Source organism: Cherax quadricarinatus, chromosome 38 (genome assembly GCF_038502225.1).
Source record: "Cherax quadricarinatus isolate ZL_2023a chromosome 38, ASM3850222v1, whole genome shotgun sequence".
Lineage (NCBI taxonomy): Eukaryota > Metazoa > Arthropoda > Malacostraca > Decapoda > Parastacidae > Cherax > Cherax quadricarinatus.
The window spans coordinates 24,456,103-24,478,602 of record NC_091329.1 but is presented as its reverse complement, the minus strand read 5'-3'; the positions used below and the strand labels follow the sequence as shown (position 1 = coordinate 24,478,602).

Sequence of the window (22,500 nt, the reverse complement as noted above, 5' to 3'; positions counted from 1 at the left end):
TGCTCTTAAGTTAGTCATGTTGCCATACATGCTCTTAAGTTGGTCATGTTACAAGACATGGTCATGTTGCCTGCCAGTCATACTCTTAACCCTTTCACTGTCCGTCACGTAGAACTATGCCATTGAGACCAAGGTCTCTGACGTAGTTCTACGTCATGGGCTCAGCTTACTCAGATAAGCCGTGAGCTGTAAATTTTGACCTGGATATGAGAGAATGGGTCTGTGCAGTGAGTGTACACTGTATAAAAAATCCTGGTGGCCTGGTGGTTAACGCTCTCGCTTCACACGGTGAGGGCCTGGGTTCGATTCCCAGCCAGAGTAGAAACATTGGACGTGTTTCTTTCCACCTGTTGTCTATGTTCCCCATCAGTAAAATGGGTACCTGGGTGTTAGTCGACTGGTGTGGGTCGCATCCTGGGACACTGACCTAAGGAGGCCTGGTCACAGACCGGGCCGCGGGGGCGTTGACCCCCGGAACTCTCTCCAGATAAACTCCAGATAAACCACTCAGTGCTTGATGGGAAAAACAGAACTGTGTGTATGGTTTAAAATAGCAATTTTAAGTTGTTTCTTGAATGGGTTTTATGGTTTTATTGGCAGTTTCTTGGTGTCATTTGATAGAATGGAATAGAGATGATTTTGATTGGTTTGAGTACTGGAAGTAGCTTGAAACTGACATTCCAGAGGATAGGTAAGGCCTTCCATACAACCCACAGTCTGTTTTATAGGTTCTTTAGACCTGTTTCAATTATTGGAAAGCTGTAAACCATGACCAATCATTCCTGATTATATTTTGTTATCCTAGAAATAGAGTAAATCTTCCAGTTTTGTGTGAATAAGAATTCAGAATGGAAGGGAAGTGTAATATAGGAGAGGCCTGGAGGTGTGACAGGAATGTCTTCATTGTTTGTCTTGCACAACCTTTTAATTGGTATTTTTTTTAATATTGTGTAAAATTAGCCAAATTGCCGAATTCTTTGCACTTTATAGGGTAGTTGAAATACGTAGTTAAATGAGTGGTTTCTTGTGCTTAGTCGATAGGACAGAAGGCATACTAGCAAAACAGCCAAGAATATGACCAAATAGAGCAGTGTAATTAGCTTAAAATAAGACTTAGAATGGGCGAAATCACTGATGCATAATTGTACGTAATTCCATGAGTTTTCCATTCAATTCCATACTTTTGGTGTCAATACCTTCAGAAAAAGATTCTTTACCATTTTAGATTCTTTTTTTTATCAGCAGTTTGCATTAAATCCCAGTGACAATTATTGTTCCATGATCGTAAGAATAATGGAGAGTTCTCAATTTAATGCACTTTGTTAAATCAGAAATTGATTTATCCAGTAAACGAAAAATTTGAATTTAACCCTTTCAGGGTTTCAGCCGTACTAGTACGGCTTATGCACCAGGGCCCATGACGTACTAGTACTCATAAATTCTAGCGCCTTCAAATCTAGTGAGGGAAAGCTGGTAGGTCTACATGTGAAAGAATGGGTCTGTTCGGTCAGTGTGCGCAGTATAAAAAAAATCCTGCAGCACACAGTGCGTAATGAGAAAAAAAAAAACTGTGTTTTTGGATTAAAACAGTGACTTTGCACTGTATTTTCATATGATATTTACCATTGAATTCTAGTTTTCCTGGTCTCATTATATAGAATGGAAGACATATTACAGAAATTGAGATGATTTTGACTGGTTTTACAATGAAAAGTACCTTGAAATTGAGCTCAAAGTAGCAGAAATGTTCGATTTTTACCAAAGTTCAAAAGTAAACAAATCATGCTAAGCGTCCAATACACGTCAACTGGTGAGTCTAATATTCTTTCACAAGCGTGCCGATATTATTTATACCATTTCTACACTAATGCAGTAGTCTGTATAACAGTAAATCTTCTATTTTTTGTGAGAATAAAAATTCAAAATGGAAAGCAAAAGAATGTAAGAGGGGGGTGGGGACATGACTAATGAACAGAGGAAATGTTATTTTAGTGCCAGGAATGTCTTTCTTGTTTATTCTGGACCCTATTTGGAAATTGGCATCTTTTGAAATTTGTGTGAAATTGGCAAAATTGCTAAATTCTGACCACTGTATTGGATAGTTGAAATCGGTAAATTGGTGTTTTCTTGTACTCATTCGATAGAAAAAATGGAGTTCTAGCGAAATAGTTATGATTTTTGTCGACTAGTACATTGGAATTGGTTGAAAATAGGGCTCAAAGTGGGCAAAATCGCCGATGCGTGAACATTGTTGAGACCGCTAACTTCGTGAGAGCATAATTCCGTAAATTTTCCATCATACTTCATACTTTTGGCGTCATTATGATCAGGAAAAGATACTCTATCTTTTCATAAGAATTTTTTTTTTTTTTTAATTTGGGGGGACCCTGAGAACAAGTCTCTGAGAGGGCCTGTGGGCCCTGAAAGGGTTAATGGATTTTTGTCCATTAAATGCAAAATCAATTTACCTAGCAGACTATAACAGTAACAGACAGTTCTGGACTTAACCCTTTGACTGTCGCGGCCGTATATATACGTCTTACGAGGTACAGTGTTTGACGTATATATACTCATAAATTCTAGCGGCTTCAAATCAAGCAGGAGAAAGCTGGTAGGCCCACATGTGAGAGAATGGGTCTGTGTGATCAGTGTGCACCATATAAAAAAAATCCTGGAGCAGGCAGTGCATAATGAGAAAAAAAAAACTCCGACCAATTTTTTTAATTAAAATGCCGAATTTGTGGTCTATTTTCGTATAGTATTTATGGTTGTATTCTCGTTTTCTTGGTCTCATTTGATAGAATGGAAAACATATTATAGAAATAGAGGTGATTTTGATTGATTTTACTATAAAAAGAACCTAGAAATGGAGCTCAAAGTAGGGGAAATGTTTGATTTTTGCCAATGTTCAAAAGTAAACAAATGATGCCATTGTCCAATAAATGTCCAACTAGCCATTCTAATATGCAGTCATGAATGGGTTGATGTTATTTATACAATTATTACAGTATTGCAGTAGTCTGCATAATAGTAAGTCTTCTATATTTTGTTTGAATAAAAATTCAAAATAGAAAGCAAGAGTAATATCAGAGGGGCCTGGAGACATGACTGATGAGCAAAGAAAATGTTATTTTAGAGCCAGGAATGTCTGCATTGTTCATTCTGGACCTTATTTTGAAATTGTCATATTTTTTTAGTTTTCGTGAAATTGGCCAAATTGCAAATTTCTGACCACATTATTAGGTAGTTGAAATCGGTAAATGGGCAGTTTCTTGTACTCAATCAATAGAAAAAATGGAATTCTAAAAAAATAGCTATGAGTTTGGGCGACTGGAACAATGGAATTAGCTGAAAATAGGGCTCAAAGTGGGCGAAATCGCCGATTTGTAAACAGTGCCGAGGTCACTAACTTCGCGAGAGCATAATTCCGTCAGTTTTCCATCAAATTTCGTTTTTTTGGTGTCATTACAATCGGGAAAAGGTTCTCTATCATTTTATAAGAAAAAAATATTTTTTTTTTTTTTTTAAATTTTGCGACACCAGGAGACACCTCAGGATTGGGGGTTGCGACAGTCAAAGGGTTAATGGACTATGTTCATTATTTTCTGGACACCTATCTGGAGGGCATTCCGGGGATCAACGCCCCCGCGGGCCGGTCCACGATCAGGCCTCGCGGTGGATCAGGACCTGATCAGTGAGGCTGTTACTGCTGGCCACACGCAATCCAGTGTACGAACCACAGCCCGGCTGATCCAGCACCGTCTTTAGATATCTGTCCAGCTCCCTCTTGAAGACAACCAGGGGTCTACCGGTAATGCCCCTTATTGCTGGTGGGAGGCTGTTGAACAGTCTTGGGCCCCACCTAACTGCAGATTTTGCCCATTAAATCTGAAGTCTGTTAAATTAAGGTCAGATAGGGGTTTTATTGTAGTTTCCTTCTTTACGTATCACTACCTTGGGAAATTACTGAAGTATATTTTTTTGTGAATCAATGTAATGTAATGTAAAATTAATGATAATTTTTTACATAAATTTATGTTGCCAAACTGTAACATTGACACAATTGCAGGTGGAGCGTATTCGAGAAAGTTCTCCTTATGGGCACTTAGCATCCTGGCGCCTTCGGTCTGTGATCGTCAAGTGTGGGGATGACCTAAGACAAGAGTTGCTTGCTTACCAACTTCTCTGTATGTTCCAGAAAATTTGGGCAGAAGAAAAAGTGTCTTTGTGGCTTAGACCTTACAAGTGAGTACTGTACATGTTGTCTAGTGGTCAGTAACAAATATAGAAATGCTCTACTCTGTTGATCACTTAATAATTCCCTCTTTTTGATTCATAGAGATTCTAATATTTACAATATTTGTGTGTTTTAATAGTATATATAAAAGTTCTTGGTCTTGGCTGTGTCCTAGTTGTGTGTAGTAATATTCACTTACATGATAGCTCAGTCATGGATCTTACTGCACCTTTGAATATTGTTTGTTTGTCAGGAAACATTTTGTTATCTTGTTTCATGTTTCAAGTCTCTTACTTGAGGGGATGATACATTAAAATTTGGTTGGATATTTTAAATATCTGCAGGTATTAGAGAATTCTGTATAAGTGTTTATCATTACATAAAGGAGTTTCTTCTTCTTGGAATAAATTAGAATCAAATCTGAAATGAATCAAGACATGAAAGTAGGTGGAGAAGCCAGAGAGATTTGATTTTATCAAGTTAATGAAATATATTTTTGCACTTATTTTTGTGGTAGCATTTGCTACTATATTAATCTTCAATATTTACATCATAAGTTGTTTACTATTAAAGTTTTAATGAGCAGTTATTGAAGCACTTCTGACTTCACATTACTGGTGATGATCTAAGTACATGCAGGTGTTGCAAGGTTTACTAAAAGTTCTGATACCCAGTAATGAAGAAATCAGATGTAAATATGGATATGTGTATGTTTAAGAGAAATGCAATTTAACCCTTTCAGGGTTCCGACCCCGAGAAACTTGTCCGCAGGGTCCAAGAATATAAAAAACAAATTTATTGTTTTTCTTATGAAATGGTAGAGAATCTTTTTCTAAAGGTAATAAAACAAAAAATACGAAATTTGATGGAAAATTAATGAAATTACACTATTACAAATTTTGCCATGTTAGCGATATTTATGCATCGGTGATTATGCTCAGTTTGACTCCCATTTTAGGCCAATTACATTATTCTAGTCGACCAAATTATTAGCTATTTAACTAGTATTACAGTGGACCCCCGCATAGCGTTGGCATCGCATAGCGTTAAATGCACACAGCGATACATTTTATCGCTAAAATTTTGCCTTGCATAGCACTAAAAAATTCGCTCAACGCGATTCATCCGAGACGCGTCCATGCGGCCTGAGCCAGCCTCACTTGTTCTGCCAGTGGCATTGTTTACAAGCCAGCCTCCGCGGTAACATTCAAGCATACAATCGGAACATTTCGTATTATTACAGCCTTTTTATAGTGATTTCACCTGAAAAATAAGTGACCATGGGCCCCAAGAAAGCTTCTAGTGCCAACCCTACAGGAATAAGGGTGAGAATTACTATGGAGATGAAGAAAGAGATCATTGCTAAGTATGAAAGTGGAGTGCGTGTCTCCGAGATGGCCAAGTTGTTTAGTAAACCCCAATCAACCATTGCTACTATTATGTCCAAGAGAACGGCAATCAAGGAAGCTGTTCTTGCCAAAGGTTTAACTGTGCTTTCGAAACAGAGATCGCAAGTGATGGAAGATGTTGAGAGACTGTTATTGGTGTGGATAAACGAAAAACAGATAGCAGGCGATAGCATCTCTCAAGTGATCATAAGTGAAAAGGCTAGGAAGTTGCACGAGGATTTAATTAGAAAAATGCCTGCAACTAGTGGTGATGTGAGTGAATTTAAGGCCAGCAAAGGTTAGTTTGAGAGATTTAAGAGGCGTAGTGGCATACATAGTGTGATAAGGCATGGTGAGGCTGCCAATTCGGACCGAAAAGCAGCTGAAAAATATGTGCAGGAATTCAAGGAGTACATAGACAGTGAAGGACTGAAACCTGAACAAGTGTTTAATTGTGACGAAACAGGCCTGTTTTGGAAGAAAATGCCAAGCAGGACCTACATTACTGAGGAGGAAAAGGCACTCCCAGGACATAAGCCTATGAAAGACAGGCTTACTCTTCTCATGTGTGCCAATGCTAGTGGTGATGGCAAAGTGAAGCCTTTATTAGTGTATCACTCTGAAACTCCCAGAGCATTCAGGCAAAAGAATATCCTCAAGGCTAATTTGTGTGTGCTGTGGAGGGCAAACAGTAAGGCATGGGCCACTAGGGACTTTTTCTATGACTGGTTACACCAAGCATTTGCCCCCACTGTGAAAAATTACCTAACTGAAAAGAAATTAGACCTTAAGTGCCTCCTGGTGTTAGACAATGCCCCTGGTCATCCTACAGACTTGGCAGAGCGACTTTGTGGGGACATTACCTTCATTAAGGTCAAGTTTTTGCCTCCTAATACCACTCCTCTCCTGCAGCCCATGGACCAGCAGGTTATTGCAAACTTCAAAAAACTGTACACAAAAGCTCTGTTTGAAAGGTGCTTTGTAGTGACCTCAGAAACTCAATTGACTCTAAGAGAGTTTTGGAGAGATCACTTTAATATCCTCAATTGTGTAAACCTTATAGGTAAGGCTTGGGAGGGAGTGACTAAGAGGACCTTGAACTCTGCTTGGAAGAAACTGTGGCCAGAATGTGTAGACCAAAGGGATTTTGAAGGATTTGAGGCTAACCCTGAGAGGAGTATGCCAGTTGAGGAATCAATTGTGGCATTGGGGAAGTCCTTGGGGTTGGACGTTAGTGGGGAGGATGTGGAAGAGTTGGTGGAGGAGGACAATGAAGAACTAACCACTGATGAGCTGCTAGATCAACTTCAACAGCAAGAGGCCACACCTGAGGAAATTGCTTCGGAGGAAGGGAGAGAGAAATTGAAGTTGCCTACTTCAAAGATTAACCCTTTGAGGGTCGACAGGCCCTCTCCGAAACTCGTTCTCAGGGTCGGCCAAATTTCAAAAAAAAAAAAAATTATTTTTTCTTATGAAAAAATAGAGTTTTTTTTTCTAAACATTATAGGATAAACAAAAAAAATTTAACATCAATACTTACGGAGATATGGATGCATGAAGTTTGCAGAAAATGAGCCGCGTATGGCAACAGCGGCGACTGCCGCTCACCCGGTAAAATTTAGTTTACTTGTATTTGAAGGTTTGTTGTTTTTTTCACTATTTTATTTTTTCACATAACTTATGTGGCCTATGAGACCAAAGTAAGGTGCAATGTACATATATACACTCGTTGTATACAACACAATAAGCACACAAACATAATTATCAATATATTGTTTACAAAACTTGTTTACAAAAACAAACAATACAAAACATTGTTTATTATTATTGTTCTATAATATATATACCAATATACAGTCACTGAACATATTCCTATTAGTTCTGCAGCTTGTGGAACTCTGAAACATGGTGTCATACACAATGGTGTTTTATCTTTCTCCCTCATTCTATCTCTTTCAATCTGTCTCTCTCTTTCTATCTGTCTGTCTATCTCTGTCTCACAGGTACACATAAATACAAGTATACATAGTATAAATTACCTAGGATAACCCAAGAAATCCAGACAAAGTGCTATAATCTGCTTGAAGATGTGAGTAAAAGTGATGACACAGTCTTGTGGCTCTCTGAGACAGAGAGCTAGACGGATAGACAGATAGACAGGGAGCTTGACAGACAGGCAAATAGACAGACAGAAATGTTAGTATACCAGCAAAAACAAAGGGAGGGCGATGTTCATCTCATCTTTTGGCATCAGCTCTACCCTCATTTACCCTCATCAAACGTCAGCACTTATCAGATGTTATCTCCCCTTATCTTGTTACTGTCATGGGTGAACATTTATTATTACATATTATTATTATTACCTATTATTATTATTATGCATTATTATTATTATGTATTATTATTATTATGTATTATTATTATTATGTATTATTATTATGTATTATTGTTATCATTACGTATTCTTCTTCTTCCTCCTCCTCCTCCTCCTCCTCCTCCTCCTCCTCCTCCTCTTCTTCCTCCTCCTCCTCCTCCTCCTCCTCCTCCTCCTCCTCCTCCTCTGCCTCCTCCTCCTCTTGCCTCCTCCTCCTCTTGCCTCCTCCTCCTCTGCCTCCTCCTCCTCCTCCATTCTTGGAACAAGTTTGAAGAGCTTGTAGTTCATAATCACTATCATTATCATCACCAATGCTCACATCTGAGTCTGGGATTTTGGAAAATAGGAGTTTCCTCTTTGATTCTGGTACAATTGAACGACGGCCCAGCACCAGAGGTGGAAGGCTGTGGGTTGTCTGGGTTTTCCTCACTATTACCCATATTATGGTCATTAGTTTCGGTCAAAACCTCACCAGAACCTTGAAACTCATCTTCACTGTCACTTCCATCTGTATTAGAACTGTCACTGGGGAACAAAAGTGTCCCAATTCGCCGAGGAGTGAGGAACTTCTTACCGCAGGGCACGGTGGAAATTGTGTACTATGATGGCATTCCCACAATGCACCACTGGGTCCCAGATTTTTTTCCTACTGCGCACACCCACCACACAGACCCATTCTCTCACATCTAGACTTATCAGCCTTTTCCTGCGAGATTTGAGGCCGCTAGAATTTATGCGTACTAGTACGACAAAAACCCCTACGCGTAAGACGTACTAGTACGACCAAAACCCTCAAAGGGTTAAGGAAATCTGTGCAAAGTGGCTTGAAGTGCAAACCTTCATGGATGAAAATCACCCTCAGAGAGCTATTGCAAGCCGTGCTGGTGACTATTACACTGACAGTGTTGTGAAACACTTTAGGAAAGTCATAAAGAAACGAGAGGTACAGGCCACTATGGACAGATATGTTGTGCGACAGAAGTCCAGTGACTCTGAAGCTGGTCCTTGTGGCATTAAAAGAAGAAGGGAAGCAACCCCGGAAAAGGACCTGACACCTCAAGTCCTAATGGAAGGGGATTCCCCTTCTAAACACTAAAACCATCCAGTCTCCCCTCCTCCCATCCCATCAATCATCACCACATCTTCAATAAAGGTAAGTGTCATGTAACTGTGCATGTTTTCTTAAGTTTGTGTGTATTAAAATTAATATTTCATGTAAAAAAAATTTTTTTCATACTTTTGGATGTCTTGCACGGATTAATTTGATTTCTATTATTTCTTATGGGGAAAATTAATTTGCATAACGATAATTTCGCATAACATTGAGCTCTCAGGAACGGATTAATAGCATTATGCGGGGGTCCACTATACTTCTATTTTATTGATTGAGCATAAGCAACTGCCCAATCATCTATTTCAACTAGCCAATAAAGTGATTAAAAATTGGTAATTTGGCTAATTTCACACAAAGTTCAAAATATTTGTTTCAAAATGGGGTCCAGAATAAACAATGCAGGCATTCCTGGCACTAAAATAACATTTCCTCTGTTTATTAGTTATGTTTCCAGGCTTTACAGATGAATTCCATTGTGATTTTTTATTCACATGTTGAATTTTTATTCACACCAAAAAAATTCAAGATTTACTGTTATGCAGTATTGTAATAATTGAATTAGTAATATGAGCGCATACATGAATGTATATTAAACCCACCAGTTGATGTGTATTGGACGCCTGACGACATTTGTTTTCTCTTAAATATCAGCAAAAATTGAACATTTCTGCTATTTTGAGCTTAGTTTCACCCTATTGTCAATAATAAAACCAATCAAAAACATTTCTATTTCTGTAATATATCTTCCATTGGGGAAGCGGAAAAGAATCTTTCCTCCGTAAGCCATACATGTCGTATGAGGCGACTAAAATGCCGGGAGCAATGGGCTAGTAACCCCTTCTCCTGTAGACATTTACTAAAAAAGAGAAGAAGAAAAACTTTATGAAACTGGGATGCTTGAATGTGCGTGGAAGTAGTGCGGATGACAAGAAACAGATGATTGCTGATGTTATGAATGAAAAGAAGTTGGATGTCCTGGCCCTAAACGAAACAAAGCTGAAGGGGGTAGGGGAGTTTCGGTGGGGGGAAATAAATGGGATTAAATCTGGAGTATCTGAGAGAGTTAGAGCAAAGGAAGGGGTAGCAGTAATGTTGAAGGATCAGTTATGGAAGGAGAAAAGAGAATATGAATGTGTAAATTCAAGAATTATGTGGATTAAAGTAAAGGTTGGATGTGAAAAGTGGGTCATAATAAGCGTGTATGCACCTGGAGAAGAGAGGAATGTAGAGGAGAGAGAGAGATTTTGGGAGATGTTAAGTGAATGTATAGGAGCCTTTGAACCAAGTGAGAGAGTAATTGTGGTAGGGGATCTGAATGCTAAAGTAGGAGAAACTTTTAGAGAGGGTGTGGTAGGTAAGTTTGGGGTGCCAGGTGTAAATGATAATGGGAGCCCTTTGATTGAACTTTGTATAGAAAGGGGTTTAGTTATAGGTAATACATATTTTAAGAAAAAGAGGATAAATAAGTATACAAGATATGATGTAGGGCGAAATGACAGTAGTTTGTTGGATTATGTATTGGTAGATAAAAGACTGTTGAGTAGACTTCAGGATGTACATGTTTATAGAGGGGCCACAGATATATCAGATCACTTTCTAGTTGTAGCTACACTGAGAGTAAAAGGTAGATGGGGTACAAGGAGAATAGAAGCATCAGGGAAGAGAGAGGTGAAGGTTTATAAACTAAAAGAGGAGGCAGTTAGGGTAAGATATAAACATCTATTGGAGGATAGATGGGCTAATGAGAGCATAGGCAATGGGGTCGAAGAGGTATGGGGTAGGTTTAAAAATGTAGTGTTAGTGTTCAGCAGAAGTTTGTGGTTACAGGAAACTGGGTGCGGGAGGGAAGAGGAGCGATTGGTGGAATGATGATGTAAAGAGAGCAGTAAGGGAGAAAAAGTTAGCATATGAGAAGTTTTTACAAAGTAGAAGTGATGCAAGGAGGGAAGAGTATATGGAGAAAAAGAGAGAGGTTAAGAGAGTGGTGAAGCAATGTAAAAAGAGAGCAAATGAGAGAGTGGGTGAGATGTTATCAACAAATTTTGTTGAAAATAAGAAAGTTTTGGAGTGAGATTAACAAGTTAATGAAGCCTAGAGAACAAATGGATTTGTCAGTTAAAAATAGAAGAGGAGAGTTATTAAATGGAGAGTTAGAGGTATTGGGAAGATGGAGGGAATATTTTGAGGAATTGTTAAATGTTGATGAAGATAGGGAAGCTGTGATTTCGTGTATAGGGCAAGGAGGAATAACATCTTGTAGGAGTGAGGAAGAGCCAGTTGTGAGTGGAGGGGAAGTTCGTGAGGCAGTAGGTAAAATGAAAGGGGGTAAGGCAGCCGGGATTGATGGGATAAAGATAGAAATGTTAAAAGCAGGTGGGGATATAGTTTTGGAGTGGTTGGTGCAATTATTTAATAAATGTATGGAAGAGGGTAAGGTACCTAGGGATTGGCAGAGAGCATGCATAGTTCCTTTGTATAAAGGCAAAGGGGACAAAAGAGAGTGTAAAAATTATAGGGGGATAAGTCTGTTGAGTATACCTGGTAAAGTGTATGGTAGAGTTATTATTGAAAGAATTAAGAGTAAGATGGAGAATAGGATAGCAGATGAACAAGGAGGCTTTAGGAAAGGTAGGGGGTGTGTGGACCAGGTGTTTACAGTGAAACATATAAGTGAACAGTATTTAGATAAGGCTAAAGAGGTCTTTGTGGCATTTATGGATTTGGAAAAGGCGTATGACAGGGTGGATAGGGGGGCAATGTGGCAGATGTTGCAGGTGTATGGTGTAGGAGGTAGGTTACTGAAAGCAGGGAAGAGTTTTTACGAGGATAGTGAGGCTCAAGTTAGAGTATGTAGGAAAGAGGGAAATTATTTCCCAGTAAAAGTAGGCCTTGGACAAGGATGTGTGATGTCACCATGGTTGTTTAATATATTTATAGATGGGGTTGTAAGAGAAGTAAATGCGAGGGTCTTGGCAAAAGGCGTGAAGTTAAAAGATAAAGAATCACACACAAAGTGGGAGTTGTCACAGTTGCTCTTTGCTGATGACACTGTGCTCTTGGGAGATTCTGAAGAGAAGTTGCAGAGATTGGTGGATGAATTTGGTAGGGTGTGCAAAAGAGGAAAATTAAAAGTGAATACAGGAAAGAGTAAGGTTATGAGGATAAAAAGATTAGGTGATGAAAGATTGGATATCAGATTGGAGGGAGAGAGTATGGGGGAGGTGAATGTATTCAGATATTTGGGAGTGGACGTGTCAGCGGATGGGTCTATGAAAGCTGAGGTGAATCATAGAATTGATGAGGGGAAAAGGGTGAGTGGTGCACTTAGGAGTCTGTGGAGACAAAGAACTTTGTCCTTGGAGGCAAAGAGGGGAATGTATGAGAGTATAGTTTTACCAACGCTCTTATATGGGTGTGAAGCATGGGTGATGAATGTTGCAGCGAGGAGAAGGCTGGAGGCAGTGGAGATGTCATGTCTGAGGGCAATGTGTGGTGTGAATATAATGCAGAGAATTCGTAGTTTGGAAGTTAGGAGGAGGTGCGGGATTACCAAAACTGTTGTACAGAGGGCTGAGGAAGGGTTGTTGAGGTGGTTCGGACATGTAGAGAGAATGGAGCGAAACAGAGTGACTTCAAGAGTGCATCAGTCTGTAGTGGAAGGAAGGCGGGGTAGGGGTCGGCCTAGGAAAGGTTGGAGGGAGGGGGTAAAGGAGGTTTTGTGTGCGAGGGGCTTGGACTTCCAGCAGGCATGCGTGAGCGTGTTTGATAGGAGTGAATGGAGACAAATGGTTTTTAATACTTGACTTGCTGTTGGAGTGTGAGCAAAGTAACATTTATGAAGGGGTTCAGGGAAACCGGCAGGCCGGACTTGAGTCCTGGAGATGGGAAGTACAGTGCCTGCACTCTGAAGGAGGGGTGTTAATGTTGCAGTTTAAAAACTGTAGTGTAAAGCACCCTTCTGGCAAGACAGTGATGGAGTGAATGATGGTGAAAGTTTTTCTTTTTCGGGCCACCCTGCCTTGGTGGGAATCGGCCAGTGTGATAATAATAAAATAAAATCTTCCATTCTATTAAATGAGACCAAGAAACCGTGAATGCAACCATAAAAGCCATACGAGAATACACCGCAAAGTTGCTGTTTTGTTTTAATCCAAAAAACGGTCTCAGTTTTTTTTTTTTTTCATTGTGCACTGTGTGCTGCAGGATTTGTTTTATATGGTGCCTACTTACCACATAGATGCATTCTCTCATATCTAGACCCAAATTTACCATTCATGGCATATCTGAATGAGCTGAGCTCATGACATAGTAGTACGGCTTGGACCCTGGCTTCAAAGGCGTAGAACTATGGGATGGACCCTCAAGGAGTTAAGCAAAATAAACACTAATGTACACAATGAACAGTAACCCTCTGTGAAGCCATTATGGCTTGACAGAGGCTCTGTCAAGCTGTCAACGGCTCTGTCAAGCCATTACAGCTTGACAGAGCTCCTGGAGAGCAAAACGTTGCCACAATAAAAATGTCACATTAGTTGCACTTGGGTCCTTTTACTTTACAAGCAGATAGTTGCAAAACTTTCCTCAGAGGTATATTTAAGTTTATACATGTAATATATTACCACATGTGTTCCCATCATCTTACATGATGGGTTCATTCTGACTTCAAATTCAGTTTGAGCATGCTAAAATAACCTAAAAAGCTTTCATTTATAGTAGTAACGTATTTATTATGTGTAATAATAATAATAACAATAATGATAATACAGTAATGAAATTTATTTCATTATACATTACATAAATATACAGTGACACAATTTTAAAGCCCATAGTATACACATCATTGTGTAGTGTAGGTGGGAAGGATAGTATACACATCATTGTGTAGTGTAGGTGGGAAGGATAGTATATACATCATTGTGTAGTGTAGGTGGGAAGGATAGTATATACATCATTGTGTAGTGTAGGTGGGAAGGATAGTATATACATCATTGTGTAGTGTAGGTGGGAAGGATAGTATACACATCATTGTGTAGTGTAGGTGGGAAGGATAGTATATACATCATTGTGTAGTGTAGGTGGGAAGGATAGTATACACATCATTGTGTAGTCTAGGTTGGGAGGATAGTATGCACATCATTGTATAGTCTAGCTTGGGTGGAGAGTATACACATCATTGTGTAATGTAGGTGGGAAGGATAGTATACACATCATTGTGTAGTGTAGGTGGGAAGGATAGTATATACATCATTGTGTAGTGTAGGTGGGAAGGATAGTATACACATCATTGTGTAGTCTAGGTTGGGAGGATAGTATGCACATCATTGTATAGTCTAGCTTGGGTGGAGAGTATACACATCATTGTGTAATGTAGGTGGGAAGGATAGTATACACATCATTGTGTAGTCTAGGTTGGGAGGATAGTATGCACATCATTGTGTAGTGTAGGTAGGAAGGATAATACACACATCATTGTGTAGTCTAGATTGGGAGGATAGTATGCACATCATCGTGTAGTCTAGGTTGGGAGGATAGTATTCACATCATTATGTAATACAGGTGGGAAGGAGAGTATACATATCATTGTGTAGTCTAGGTTATGAGGATAGTATGCACATCATTGTGTAGTGTAGGTAGGAAGGATAGTATACATATCATTGTGTAGTCTAGGTTGGGAGGGTAGTATGCACATCACTGTGTAGTGCAGGCAGGAAGGATAGTATACACATCATTATGTAGTCTAGGTTGGGAGGATAGTATACACATCATTGTATAGTGTAATTGGGAAGCATAGAATGGTTAATGTCATCTGACTGCTGTGTTCTGATTACTTTAAATCAGGAGCTTCATATTGAAGCTTTCCTTGTTTTTCTCAACTGTTCTTTTAAGACATATGACTGCACATTCTGCACATTTTATCCTTCGATCGTGGCTGTTCTTGTGAGTAACACAGGTATTATTAACATAGTACAGCAAATGTATTTATGCTCAATGATACAGGTGTGTAATTCTCTGGCTGTTTTTCTCCCTTATGTATTGCCTTGCATTATCCAGTTGATATAACAAACTCCAGCTTTGGTTTTAACCAGCCTTGTAGGATTTTTGTTGGCTAAGTCTCTTATGGTAGTACTTGTAGCAGTAACTACTCTTAAAATTTCACTTAGAGAAGGCACCAGTAATATTACTAGCAGCCTTATTTACAAATATACTTACAGCCTAGGTTATTGAAGCTCTTCGTAGGAACGTTAATGACATTCTCGATCTTTCTCTGTCTGCCAGTAATTTCATTGATCTTGTATGAATTTTAAGTGTTTTTCTTATGGTAACTTTGTACAGTCAAAACCTTGGCACAGCAGTAAGGTTTTCCATTAGTGCAGTACTAGCTGACATGTACATGGAGGAGTATCTGGAGGTGGAAAAAATTTGTCCCCTTTCTTTCCAACAGTGTAACATACCTGTGGTATGTGAATGATATCCTCCTCATAGCATCTAGAAGATTCAGCATCACCCACTTTCAGCACATACTCAACCCAGTAGAGCCTTCTAATAAATTCACACCTGGAAAGGATGTATTCCTATGCAGGTTTAGCAGTTATCTGTCTTCCAAAGTTGGCTAGAAACAAACTAAGGATAATCTAATGAATTTCCACAATTCCACTTGGTCTTTAACAAAAACCAAATTGTTGAATTGTGTAAGGAACAATATAACTACATTCATCAGGCCTTCTCTAAACTGCACATTCCCTTTCATTTCATCAGTGACTATAAATAATGAGTTCTGCAGATCATTAACACCTCCAAGATTGACAGTTCTCTTATAAATTTTGTAATGTCACCAACAGTAAAGTAGTTAATAATATTTAGTGCCTTTTCTAAGTGCAGTCTTAGAGTAGTCACTACTACCACAAGCCTAGTTAAAACTAAAACTGGAATTCGTCCTACCATGTGGAGGATGCAATAAAATATATGTAGAAGAGACAGCTGGAGGCTTATGGAACTGTATGAATGAGTACAGGAGGGCCCCGCTGTACAGTGCTTTGCTTTATGGTGTCTTGATAATCCAGTGGTTTTCAATTATACCCATTCTTCATTTATTCAGACTTCCTACAATGAATATATTCATTACTCACTATAAGCTAAGGACAAAAATATTTTAAGGTAAGTAATGTGTACTGTATATGCATTTTTTAGACCTAGCTCTATTGCTCACTAAATATATGATAGTGTAAATATGTTATCAGGCTTTTATATGCATTTGAAAGTGAAAAAAGACTATGATCCACTTTACAGCAATTTTCGCTTTACAGCAGTAGCCCAGAGCCTAACCAGCTGTATAAGCGGGGCTGTCCTATATAAATATACCAGCCTTCGTTAGTGTTAATAATAGCTGTGTTATTCATAAAAGTAGCTATGACCACTTGGTGAAGTGGAATGATGCCAAATGTATTAAGGAAGAGAGCACATATAAACACCATTGTTTAGAATCTGAGGTCATATACAGTTGTGCAGAACATGGGAGGCTTCACTATCTCCAGAGCTTTGGTTTTAGGCCTAGAGCTCACTGCTGTCAGATAATGTAATTATCTATTTTGTGCACCCTGCCTACACTACAATGGACCTCCAGGTTACTATATAGCTCTCCATTGTTCTGTGTATTGCACTGATAAAACAAGTGACACTAAATAATAGCAGCTCTGAGTTGAGAGGAAGTGTGCTTGTAAATGCCCATTTTCTTGGTTTTGATGCAGGGTTCATGGGGTTGATATTAAGAAATTTTGCTGGGGGGGGGGGGCAAAATTAACCCTTTGAGGGTCCAAACCGTAGATCTACGCCATGAGTTCAGCTCACTCTGATAAGCTGTGAGCGGTAAATTTGGGCCTAGATATGATAGAATACATCTATGTGGTATGTGTGCACCACATAAAACAAATCCTGCAGCACACAGTGCATAATGAGAGAAATAAACTGAGACCATAATTTTCGATTAAAACAGCAACTTTGCAGTGTTTTTTCATATGTTTTTTATAGCTGTATTTGTGATTTCTTGGTCTCATTTGGCAGAATGGAAGATATATTACAGAAATAGAGATGATTTTGATTAGTTTTAGTACTGAAAATGGCTTGAAACTGAGCTCAAAGTAGCAGAAATGTTAAATTTTTGTCGATGTTCAAAAGTAAACAAATGACCTCATACATCTAATACACACCAGCTGGTGGGTCTAATATACGTTTACAAATGTGCTGATGTTATTTATACAATTATTGCAATATTGCATGACAATAAATCTTCCATTTTTTGGTTTGAATAAAAATTCATTATGTGAATTAAAAATGAACATGGAATTCATTTGTAAAGCCTGAAAATGTAAATAATGAAAAGAGGAAATGTTAGTTTAGTGCCAGGAATGCCTGCATTGTTTATTCTGGACCCTAGTTTGAAATTGGAATATTTTGAACTTTGCATTAAATTGGTCAAATTACCAATTTCCAATCACTTTATTTTGTAGTTGAAACAGTTGAGTTGCTGATTTCTTGTGCTCATTTGATAGAATAGAAAAAATACTAGTGAAATAGCTAAGAATTTCTTCGACTGGAATAAAGTAATTGGCCTAAATTGGGAGTCAAAGTAGGCAAAATCGCCAATGCGTAAATATCGCTGTCACATTAAAATTCGCGAGAGCATAATTTCGTCAATTTTCCATAAAATTTCGTACTTTTTGTTTTATTACCTTCAGAAAAAGATTCTCTACCATTTCATAAGAAAAAATAACAAAATTATTTTTTGAAAATTCTTGGACACTGGTGCGCACTTTGAAATTTGGCTTTTGGACCCTGAAAGGGTTAAGTATCGGTGCGAGTTGTAAGTATCCAAAGAATAGAAGTTACATCACAATGCAAATGAATTAATCTAGTGAATGTACTGTCATGGGCTAACTTTAACCCTTTGACTGTTGCAACTCCAAATCCTGAAGTGTCTCCTGGTGTTGCAAAATATTTGAAAAAAAAAAAAAAATTCTTATGAAATGATAGAGAATCTTTTCCTGATGATAATGACACCAAAAGTACGAAATTTGATGGAAAACTCATGGAATTACGCTCTCGTGAAGTTAGCGACCTCGGTGACATTTACTCATTAGCGATTTCACCCACTTTGAGCCCTGTTTTCGGCCATTTCCATTGTTCCAGTCCACCAAACTCATAGCTATTTTTTTAGAACTCCATTTGTTCTATCAATTGAGTACAAGAAACTGCCCATTTACTGATTTCAACTACCCAATAAAGTGGTCAGAAATTGGCAATTTGGCCAATTTCATGCAAATTAAAAAATGTCAATTTCAAAATAGGGTCCAGAAAGAACAATGCAAACATTCCTGGCACTAAAATAACATTTTCTCTGTTCATCAGTCACATCTTCAGGCCCCTGTTATAATACTCTTGCTTTCTATTTTGAATTTTTATTCACACAAAACATAGATTTACTGTTATGCAGACTACTGCAATATTGTATTGTATAAATAATGTCAACCAATTCATGACTGCATATTAGAATGGCTAGTTGGACATTTATTGGACAATGACGTCATTTGTTTACCCTTGAACATCGCCAAAAATCGAACATTTCTGCCACTTTGAGCTCCATTTCAAGATCCTTTTCATAGTAAAACCAATCAAAGTCACTTCTGTTTCTATAATATGTTTTCCATTCTATCAAATGAAACCAAGAAAATAAGAATACAACCATAAATACTCTACGAAAAAACACATCAAAGTCGGTGTTTTAATCCAAAAACACAGTTGGAGTTTTTTTTTTTCTCATTATGCACTGAGTGCTGCAGGATTTTTTTTATACTACACACACAGACCCATTCTCTCACATGTGGGCCTACCAGCTTTCTCCTGCTTGATTTGAAGCTGCTAGAATTTTTGAGTATGTATATGTCGAACACATTGGCTCGTAAGACATATGTATACTACCAAAACAGTCAAAGGGTTAAATTTTGTTTGATCTAGTGAATATACTACCATGGATTAACCTTGTAGCTTGTTTTTCCATGGAATAAGTAATTTAGGGTTTAAGTAGCCTAGTTTTAATCTAAGTGCTTTTATTTTTTTTTTAAGTGCTGCTAGTCAAGAACACAGATATTACATATACAACAATTCTGTTACGTACTATATATGTTAGAAGAGGTATTATGAGAAATATGAGACATAAACTGCATGTAGTTTATAAATGCCGGGAACAAGGGGTTAGTAACCCCTTCTACTGTATAGATTACCAAACTTAAAAAGAAAAAATTTAATTTTTACGTCACCCTGCCTCGGTGGGATATGGCCAATTTTATGAAAAAAAAAAAACGTTGTTTATATTTAGTTAATTAAAAAGGCCTCTATATATTGTAATATATAAACAATTTGTTACATTGCAGGATCTTGGTGCTATCAGATGACTCGGGCATGATTGAACCCATCGTCAATACTTGCTCATTGCATCAAATCAAGAAAAACAGCAAGATGTCCATGTTAGAATATTTCATCAAAGAGTTTGGAGATAAGAACTCTGAAGAATTTCTTACAGCACAGAGGAAGTTTGTGGAGTCTTGTGCTGCCTACTGCCTGGTTTGCTACATTATTCAGCTCAAGGATAGGTGAGTTAAGGAAGATGTGCTTTTACTGGCACACTGCTGCTATTTACAGACTTGCTGGAATACTGGTGCTATTTACAAATATGCTGGAATTCTGGTGCTATTTATAAACATACTGGAATACTGCTGCTATTTACAAACATGCTGGAAACACTGGTGCTATTTTCAAACATGCTGGAAACACTGGTGCTATTTACAAACATGCTGGAAACACTGGTGCTATTTTCAAACATGCTGGAAACACTGGTGCTATTTACAAACATGCTGGAAACACTGGTGCTATTTACAAACATGCTGGAAACACTGGTGCTATTTACAAACATGCTGGAAACACTGGTGCTATCTACAAACATGCTGGAAACACTGGTGCTATTTACAAACATGCTGGACACACTGGTGCTATTTACAAACATGCTGGAAACACTGGTGCTATTTACAAACATGCTGGAAACACTGGTGCTATCTACAAACATGCTGGAAACACTGGTGCTATTTGCAAACATGCTTTACACACTGGTGCTATTTACAAACATGCTGGAACACTGGTGCTATTTACAAACATGCTAGAAACACTGGTGCTATCTACAAACATGCTGAAAACACACATTCGATTTACAAACATGCTGGAAACACTGGTGCTATTTACAAACATACTGGGACACTGGTGCTGTTTGCAAACATACTGGCACACTGGTGCTATTTACAAACATGCTGGAACACTGGTGCTGTTTGCAAACATACTGGCACACTGGTGCTATTTACAAACATGCTAGGACACTGGTGCTGTTTACAAACATCCTGGCACACTGGTGCTATTTACAAATATTTTGGCACACTGGTGCTGTTTGCAAACATGCTGGGACAAAGGTAGAAATTTTCAGAGAGGAAACTGGACAACTACATCCAATATGCACTAGATAAGCGAGGTGTGGTTGTTTAAGCCTTTGGCCACTAGCAGCAACAGCTTGGTTGACCAGGCAGTCAACAAATCTCACTGGGCTGCAGAAGCAAAAGAACCCTCAAAAATGGTCAGAGGTAAGACAGCTATGACAGGTTTATCGTAAGGGTTAATTTGTTTGGTTTTTAACAGCAGGTTGCGTGCAGGGTAGCGAGATCCTAAGGAGGTAACACATGCAATGTTATTCACTTTGAAGCAATTGTCTCTAGAGGCACACAGACATCATAATTGAAATGACAGAAATTTGGTTACATAGTATAAACATTAAAATTTCTTCATATACAGGCAGGTCCTGCATTACAGCATTTTGCTTTACAATGTTTTACTAATGCAGCGGTTTTCAGTCATATCCATTCTTCATTTATTCAGACTTGCTACAATAAATACATTCACCACTAACTATAAGCTAAGTAAGAAAACATTTTAAGGTAAGTAACGTGTGTACTGTATATGCATTGTTAAAGCCTAGCTCTGTTGCTCACTTACTATATGATAGTGTAAACATATCAGGCTTTTATATGCATTTGAAAGTGAGAAAAGACTATTATTTCACTTTACAGTGATTTTCACTTTACAGTGGTAGCCCGGAACCTAACCTGCTATTTAAGCAGGACCTTCCTGTATAGGTTAACCCTTTGACTGTTTCAGGCCCCTCTCTGAAACTGTCATTCTATGTCGCCAAATATTCAAAAAAAAAAAAAATTATTTTTTCTTATGAAAATGTTAAGATTATTTTTCTGAGTGTTTTAGTCCAAAAAAAAAATTTTTGCCATTGGTACTTACCGAGATATAGAGCCGTGAAGTTTGCAGAAAATGAGCCGCGTATGGCAACAGCGGCGACTGCCGCTCACCCGGTAAACTTTAGTTTACTTGTATTTGAAGGTTTGTTGTTTTTTTCACTATTTTATTTTTTCACATAACTTATGTGGCCTATGAGACCAAAGTAAGGTGCAATGTATATATATACACTCGTTGTATACAACACAATAAGCACACAAACATAATTATCAATATATTGTTTACAAAACTTGTTTACACAAACAAACAAACAAACAATTCTTCTTCTTCTTCTTCTTCTCCTTCTTCTTCTCCTTCTTCTTCTCCTTCTTCTTCTCCTTCTTCTCCTCCTTCTTCTCCTCCTTCTTCTCCTCCTTCTTCTCCTCCTTCTTCTCCTCCTCCTTCTTCTCCTCCTCCTCCTTCTCCTCCTCCTTCTTCTCCTCCTCCTTCTCCTCCTCCTTCTTCTCCTCCTCCTTCTTCTCCTCCTTCTTCTCCTCCTTCTTCTCCTTCTTCTCCTCCTTCTTCTCCTCCTTCTTCTCCTCCTTCTTCTCCTCCTTCTTCTCCTCCTCCTTCTCCTCCTTCTTCTCCTCCTTCTTCTTCTCCTCCTTCTTCTCCTCCTTCTTCTCCTCCTTCTTCTCCTCCTTCTTCTCCTCCTCCTTCTCCTCCTTCTCCTCCTTCTTCTCCTCCTTCTTCTCCTCCTTCTTCTCCTCCTTCTTCTCCTCCTTCTTCTCCTCCTTCTTCTCCTCCTTCTTCTCCTCCTTCTTCTCCTCCTTCTTCTCCTCCTCCTTCTCCTCCTCCTTCTCCTCCTCCTTCTCCTCCTCCTCCTCCTCCTTCTCCTCCTTCTCCTCCTTCTCCTCCTTCTCCTCCTCCTCCTCCTCCTTCTCCTCCTTCTCCTCCTCATCCTTGTGTGCGGGGAGTGTGTGGCTTATAATTGTTTTGAGTCAGAAGTCGGCAGCTGTCAAAGTGACATATTATCTCATTAGTCACTACCCCTACCCCTGTCAAAACAATG

At 38.6% G+C, this 22,500-nt stretch overlaps 1 protein-coding gene across 6 annotated transcripts in view; it reads left to right on the top strand.

Annotated features, from left to right (window-relative positions):
* Window positions 1-22,500, top strand: part of LOC128692826 (phosphatidylinositol 4-kinase beta fwd) — a 652,994-nt gene that overhangs the window by 606,230 nt on the left and 24,264 nt on the right. For all 6 annotated transcript variants that reach the window (XM_070092189.1, XM_070092187.1, XM_070092190.1 and 3 more), the window contains exons 9-10: window positions 4,070-4,245; window positions 19,538-19,756. In XM_070092189.1, coding sequence (XP_069948290.1) covers window positions 4,070-4,245; window positions 19,538-19,756 — 395 coding nt within the window. The remainder of the gene's footprint in view (window positions 1-4,069; window positions 4,246-19,537; window positions 19,757-22,500) is intronic.